The sequence below is a fragment of the Argopecten irradians genome, chromosome 7 (assembly GCF_041381155.1).
Source record: "Argopecten irradians isolate NY chromosome 7, Ai_NY, whole genome shotgun sequence".
NCBI classification, from domain to species: domain Eukaryota; kingdom Metazoa; phylum Mollusca; class Bivalvia; order Pectinida; family Pectinidae; genus Argopecten; species Argopecten irradians.
In genome coordinates this window covers 25,754,556-25,762,549 of record NC_091140.1, presented here as the reverse complement: position 1 = coordinate 25,762,549, position 7,994 = coordinate 25,754,556, and the positions used below count along the sequence as shown (strand labels likewise).

Genomic DNA, 7,994 nt, shown 5'->3' with positions numbered 1-7,994 from the left:
TCATTTCACCTGCATAGTTACTCAAATGAATGGCTATAAGGTTTTATTTTTTGAAAGATGATAAAGTTGAAAAGAAGGGATCAATACAAAAACTTTCATTTCAATTTTTTAACAAATTTAATGAAATAGAAATTCTGTTATTTGACAAGCTTTGGGGTGTGACTGTGGATGATTGTACAGGTAGGTGTTGTTTGGAATGAGACGAGGTATACACCTGTCCGGAGATGTTTGTTTACTGTTGTTATCCTGCCCTCCTCAGGTCTTCATATCACCAATAGGTACAAACATGTCACCTACCCATCTAGGCTACACCATAACAATCCTAATCCCACACAAAACAAGGCCAGGTAGTTTATAACTGGACATATCTAGTTACACCTCAATATTCTCCATATTGTCCTCTTATTCAAAACAGCTTATCATAAACTATATATTTCATTCGGTACACCTCATCAACATTCTTTAATTCCAGCCCAAATTATTAAATTTTAACAATAGCTTCAAGGCTCATCTGTCTTATCTGAAACAAAACAATGATTTAAGTGAAATGAATATCTCAGTAAGGTTACAATCAACTGCACATTTGTGTCATCCTATATGAAGCAATAGGTACATCACTTAACAAAATAATCTGACGCTGCCGAGTTAGTAATGTAGAGTTATCTGCTCTTGTGATTAATTATGTAATCTTGTTTATTTGTGCGAAAAATAATAGTACTTGTCAAATTTTCATAAAATGATGTTGATATCATTATTTATTATTTTTTCTGTAATTAAGCCCCTTTCGGCAAATTAAAACCCCCGCCAAAAAATCATTGGCAGCCAGCTTCTTTTACCATATGTTAGTACGGTAACAGAGTGGAGAAAATGTAGTGGTCATTTCAGGGTTCTAACCTGGGACCTCCAAACACTAGTCGAATGCTCTATTGATTGAGCTACTTGGCCTCCGCTGATCGACTCTGTGCAGTTCGCCATACTTGTCTTTCCTTTCCCCAAGTCTTTGCTTTAAAGTCACATGTGACCCTCAACTACACCATACCATGAGTATTTTGTTTGGCGCCGTTGATGTTTGTAAAAGGAGAGGAGAAAATGTAACATCAGACTGGGATTCTAGTCCTACCTCTATAGAGTATCTACGAATTGAGCAACCTCAGTTCACATGAATGATCAACTCAATCAGAGACATTCTATATACATGCAATTACTGCTTTGTGGAGTGTTTGATTTTCAACTTATTGGCAATTGATTAAATGTTTTTAGTTGGAATTTGTTTTGTGTATTTACATATTAATCTTCTGCATTGAAAAATGTATACAGAATAATATGTTGGGATACATGTGAGTGTCATACTGGTGAGCGTTACACTTGAGAGCATCATATACTTGTGATTGTCATGCTTGTGAGCGTTGTACTTGAGAGCATCATACATGTGAGTGTCATGCATGTGAGTGTTGTACTTGAGAGCATCATACATGTGATTGTCATGCTTGTGAGCGTTGTACTTGAGAACATCATACATGTGATTGTCATGCTTGTGAGCGTTGTACTTGAGAGCAACATACATGTGATTGTCATGCTTGTGAGTGTTGTACTTGAGAACATCATACGTGTGAGTGTCATGTTTGTGAGCGTTGTACTTGAGAGCATCATACATGTGATTGTCATGCTTGTGAGCGTTGTACTTGAGAGCAACATACATGTGATTGTCATGCTTGTGAGCGTTGTACTTGAGAGCATCATACATGTGAGTGTCATGCTTGTGAGTGTTGTACTTGAGAGCATCATACATGTGAGTGTCATGCTTGTGAGTGTTGTACTTGAGAGCATCATACATGTGATTGTCATGCTTGTGAGCGTTGTACTTGAGAGCATCATACATGTGATTGTCATGCTTGTGAGTGTTGTACTTGAGAACATCATACATGTGAGTGTCATGCATGTGAGCGTTGTACTTGAGAGCATCATACATGTGAGTGTCATGCTTGTGAGTGTTGTACTTGAGAGCATCATACATGTGATTGTCATGTTTGTGAGCGTTGTACTTGAGAGCATCATACTTGTGATTGTCATGTTTGTGAGCGTTGTACTTGAGAGCATCATACTTGTGATTGTCATGTTTGTGAGCTTTGTACTTGAGAGCATCATACATGTGATTGTCATGCTTGTGAGTGTTGTACTTGAGAACATCATACTTGTGATTGTCACGAGCCAGTTGATGGACACACTATACGTATTATGTGATGTAACTAGTTGCACTGAATGAGCTTTTAATTTATAAGGTTTCTCGGGTTGTGTAAGAGATAACGTTTGTGAAGCCCTGGACACAGGACTGTATGATAAAAACATAGGGGCCCGGGTAGACTAGTATATTCATTGATGATTATCAGCTTATCTATAGATACGGGGTATACTGGTACTATCAAGAAATCAGATTGAAGTTCAAGTTTGGACAGCGTGCAGGAGGTCTGTGCATTGTTCAGTATTTATATATACAATCACCCCAGCCATGTATCCATTGTAACCCAAGGACAATGAATCTCCTCTCTGTTTTATTTCTTATTTCCTGTGGTGAGTACAATTTTATTTATTTTTTCTAGATAAGTGTTTTAAAGATGCTCAACCGCTGACAAATGGTATTTTTTCACTATCAAAAACAGGAGCAGACGAATTAGTATTTTTCTTCAGTAACAAAAATTACTTACTTTATACCATTACTACCATTGAAAAGTTTGAGCTTCTCGTGTTACTTAAGATAAGAATAGTGAATTGCATCCTGAAAAAATCCTTGGCACTATGTCTTACATGGAATATGACGTACTGATTTCATTATGCACCGAAAGCAAAATTTTGTGGGTGTTAATAATGTTTTTTATGTTGATATATATATATACATGATTAAACACCTATTACTGTTCAAAACATGACTATAGTTTATCCCCTGGCAGCGGTGGAACATCTTTAAGGATTTTTGCACCAATTTTGATTGCTAGACTAGCAACTGCCATGATGCTCTTTATCAGTATGCCATTAGTAATTAAAAAATGCATTGCTGGTAGGAAAGATATATTCTTGGGGAAATTATTGTATTCATTTTAATTACTTTGATAATTTGAATAAGATATTTTCTGATCTGCAACAACCAAATCATCATTAACTGTAAAATCCTACAGTAAAACACATATGATGAATCTCTTTGGACAAATGAAATTTCTTAAAGATGCTACATTACTCATGAATTGTATTTTTCGCTGTCAAAAACAGGAGCAGACAAATCAGTGGTTGTTTTCAGTTACAAAAGTTTCCTTCTTACTTTACACTATTACCGCAATTGAAAAGTTTTAGCTTCTTATTTTATTTAAAAATATCAAAAATATTTAATTGGGTTTCAAAAAAATTCCTTTGCACTATATGGAATGAAGTATCTTTGTGTTAATTAGACACATATATACACAATTAAACATCAGTTATTAAAATTACGAGTAACTATCATTTATGCTCTGTCAGTGATAGAGCATCTTTTAAAAGCATTATTCTCAGTGTTGTTTAGGTTTATGATGTTGTAGACAAATATGAAAAAGAATATCTGTTCATATTTTTATCTATGACTTCATAGATACAAAAGATATTGAAAATAATGTTAATAGTATACTTTGAATAGCTCTGTGAGGTATTAATTAAGCTCTGTGAGGTATTAATTAAGCTCTGTGAGGTATTAATTAAGCTCTGAGAGGTATTAATTAAGCTCTGAGAGGTATTAATTAAGCTCTGTGAGGTATTAATTAAGCTCTGTGAGGTATTAATTAAGCTCTGTGAGGTATTAATTAAGCTCTGTGAGGTATTAATTAAGCTCTGTGAGGTATTAATTAAGCTCTGTGAGGTATTAATTAAGCTCTGAGAGGTATTAATTAAGCTCTGTGAGGTATTAATTAAGCTCTGTGAGGTATTAATTAAGCTCTGTGAGGTATTAATTAAGCTCTGTGAGGTATTAATTAAGCTCTGTGAGGTATTAATTAAGCTCTGTGAGGTATTAATTAAGCTCTGTGAGGTATTAATTAAGCTCTGTGAGGTATTAATTAAGCTCTGTGAGGTATTAAATAGGCATTGATTTTCGTGCTTTTGTATTGATATCTTAGCCAACAGATCTTTGACTTTATTTGTAAAGCCTGATTTGATGTGCACATTCAATACAAACAGTACTGTTGGTACATGTATTGTTGATGGCAGTCAGATACAGTTCCCTTTCTGGAATGCTTGGTCTGCCCCTACTTTTAAATGTCAGACAAGGGTCATTATTTGGTTGGGTCAATTGAATTGTTCTAGATTTTTTTTAGCAAGAAATAAAATTTAAATATGATATATGTTTTATATCCTGCTTATAAATTTGTCAAAACTTTTATATTCGACTAAGTGGAAGAATTGATATCTGGTAGTATGTTGGTGGACAGATTTTGACATTTGACTTATGAAATAGCTTGTATCATGTTAGCGCATGTATAAGAAAACTAGGACGGACCCATAACACCAAAGTCAAATCTAGGTTACAGGCTGTTTTCTGTTGTAAAGCAGTAATACAAATATCTTACAACTGGCTTAATTCCTAGACAAAAAAGTATTTTTATCATGATGCAATCTTTTATCAGTGACGTTATTTATGCAACCTGTTTTATTATCACTTGTTAATTTATCGACTCTTCATGTCACATATAATGAATATTACTTTTCTTGATTTATCAGAAGTTATGAGATATATGACAGGATATGTACCTACTAAGATAGATAGCCTCCATCTTCTGGCCTGAACTGTTTGTATAAGTACTTGAAAAGCGTTAACATTATCTACAGACCTATCTAGTGATTGGTATATAATTTGACCCCATTCCTGCGGACAGCCAGATAATCACACTGATAACAAATACTGATATCACAGTTTTACATAATGTAGAATGTCTGCTACTATGTTTATTTATAAATAATGATCATGATAATAATGACTTTCTTTTGCATCCAATCAATAATTTCTTGTGTATAATATGTGTACATTGGTCAGGGGATAGACGCGGTATCTAAAGATAAAATATCCTGTTCTCAATTAGTTGATGATGTAGCTAAAAAGCATATACTATATTTTTTTTTTTAAGTTTGACTCAATGACTTTCAGCTACTTCACTATGATACCAAAACCTGGTCACCGTGACCTATATTTTTTACCATTGACTTGCATTGAAGAAAAACCTTGTCTGGACTATATATTCCTATGATATAAGGTATTGAAGTGTTTCATTTACAGGTACATCTTGGTGAGGTCAATGTGTGTCACATACCATACAGAATCAGGTCACCATCACCTACATTTTAATATTGATCTCAATTTTGAAAAAAAAATGAAAATTGTACAGACTCTCTCTCAAATACTGAAAGGCACTGAAATATACTTTCGGTGAGGAGAATGAAATCCTATGGCACAGACGTTGGTGAGCCTTGTAGGCTTATTATATTAGTAGTATTCTTCTTTAGGGCAATTGTTGGCTTTCTAATGTAAAACAATAACTTATGAGCTGTTATGCCCGATTTGCTGCCAATAAATATAAGCTTCATTGAGATAGAGTCTGTCGACAGTCATCAGTTTCACCTTAATCTGTGTACTCATTCACCTCTGAAGACACATTTAAAGTTATATGTGCCGTATTTTTCATACTCATGAATCAAGATGAGCTTTTAATATGTTATTCAGCACCAAAAATTACCAACTTTTTGAAAATTACAGTGCTTTCAATGCATAGGTTTTAATTTTACATGTACAAATAAGAGCTGAAAATGATTTTTGGCAGTACTGCCAAAAAGCATTTATTTACGTCAATAGTGAAGTGAAATGAGTACATACGGTGAGACCATGAAGCCAAATGGTTGTCTACAATTTCATTTCACATTTTTACAATGTTTTTAATAAACAATTTTACAGTACAAAATTTCTGTGTTATAAGTAACGTTTATAAGTCATCTGAAGCGATTTGAATGATTTTTACAGCTTTATTCATCAAACCTTATGGTTTTTAATGAATTAATGATGAAAAAATAGCATGTCAAAATTATCGCCCAGTTACGGCACATATAACTTTAAGCTCTTCCGATCAAAGACTAGACCAGTCTATTATTTAATTTAAGGGGTGAATGAGTTTATTTTCTGTAAATATAATTATTAGATATTCTGTCATCATGTTGATGGCCTCTAATATGACGTACTTTTGTTTATCCACAGTGTCATTAACCTACGCCTCGTGTCCGGCCCCATGGAAGGAATACAATGACACCTGTTACTTCTTCTCTAATAATCGTTACCGTCTTAACGATGCTTTGTATGTTTGTACGTCAAGGAACGCGTCAATCTTTGTTCCTGATACTCAGGATGAGCGTGTAAGTAGAACTTGAAATCTGTTCTATAACAAACATTATCCTCTAAATAATGCTTTTTGGTTTGTAGGTCAAGGAATTCTTCATGTGTCCCATCCTTGATATTCCAGGGGTTACTATCACTATTGTTACATCCACTCCTGGACTATAACATTGTAAAACTGAAGGCATTTCAGGAGTAAATGCTGTCCAATCATAGGCCTGCAGAGAGTTCCTTTGATGACGGACAGCCATGTCCATAATCAAAGCCATACAGTGTACCGTTATTTGATTCTATTGATGTATATCAAAGGCTCAAACTACCTGTCTTATCTGTTGTCACACTTATAGCATTCATTTTGCTATGACATAGTCCACGGGTGAATTTAAAGAGTAATCCCTGAAATACATGAGGAAGCATGTGGCCAGAGGCATGTAACCATTGAAGTATTGTTGCCTGATATTGGGGATTTCCATACTCTTTTGAATTTCATTTTAGTACTGTATGACTCTGGCTACCATTATATTAAAAGTGATCTTTACTTAGACTTTTAAACGTGAGCATGCTGAAACCACACTTAGGGTACCAATCATCATCATATTGGTTGGTTGATTTTGAGTATTTAAGATTTCAGTCTCTTCTGGAGACATTACCCCTCCTCCTTTGTAAACAAGGACTTGGAATACTGCAGCTTCACAGACTTAAAAGCTTTATTTTGATTGGTTTCTCAAAAACTGATTTTACCTTAACTTGGATGGAATACAACAAACGGACATCATCAGCATGTGCTACTTAGGATGTAAATCTGGGTGATAGATTTATGGACTGAAATTCTAGGAATGCAGAATTACAAAAACTACAAGTTTGGGCGTTTAGATCCATTCCTCAATAACTATTTGTTATTTTTTTAAAACTGAAACATATTTACAGGGTTATAAAAACTGAATTCATTCATGCTTTGATATATTCAGAATATCCTGATGCTGCAACCAATGGAATAGTAACACCATGTCACACCCCAATTAGTTAATCACTCACAAATCCTGCATTGTGACATATCTCTGGTAGTCTAAGATAAAAGTAACATACAGTAAACACGGTTATAACAAGCCTCTGGGGACCAACAAAAATACTTTGTTATAATCATAGTTTGTTACATACACATTGCAGATATCTTGTAATAAACTTGGCGGGTATGAAAATCACTATGTTATGACCACAATTTTTTTGTAAGCGTGTTCGTTATAAGCCTGTTTTATTGTAGTGACAAATATACCATAAGAATATTGGTGAGATATAGATGATTCTAGCTTATTCTTATTGACTTCTGTACAGTAAAACATGCTTATAACAAACTCTGTGGACAAAATAACTCTGTTATAAGCATAATTTGTTTTACACATATTGCAGATATTGTATAAGAACCTTGACAGGTAAATTACTATGTTATAACCATGAATTTGTTGTAAGTGTGTTCGTTATAAACATGATATACTGTACATGATTTTGTTTCTCTTTGTACTGGATTTTGTTAACATTTGTACTAGATTTTGTTTACATTTGTACTGGATTTTGTTTACATTTGTGCTGGATTTTGTTTACATTT

The 7,994-nt window shown here is 34.1% G+C and overlaps 2 protein-coding genes across 2 annotated transcripts in view; one reads left to right on the top strand and one right to left on the bottom strand.

Moving 5' to 3' along the window:
- Window positions 1-500: 500 nt before the first annotated feature.
- Window positions 501-2,149, bottom strand: LOC138327109 (uncharacterized). The gene is made up of 2 exons (XM_069273092.1): window positions 1,336-2,149; window positions 501-520 (listed from the first exon to the last, which is right to left on the bottom strand). The coding sequence occupies exons 1-2, from the start codon at window positions 2,147-2,149 to the stop codon at window positions 501-503; spliced, it is 834 nt and encodes a 277-aa protein (XP_069129193.1).
- LOC138327108 (macrophage mannose receptor 1-like) overlaps window positions 1,987-7,994 on the top strand; it is a 40,148-nt gene continuing 34,140 nt past the window's right edge. Inside the window, exons 1-2 of the mRNA XM_069273091.1 lie at window positions 1,987-2,568; window positions 6,257-6,411. Of these exons, the coding sequence (XP_069129192.1) occupies window positions 2,532-2,568; window positions 6,257-6,411 (192 nt within the window). The 5' untranslated portion in view covers window positions 1,987-2,531. The remainder of the gene's footprint in view (window positions 2,569-6,256; window positions 6,412-7,994) is intronic.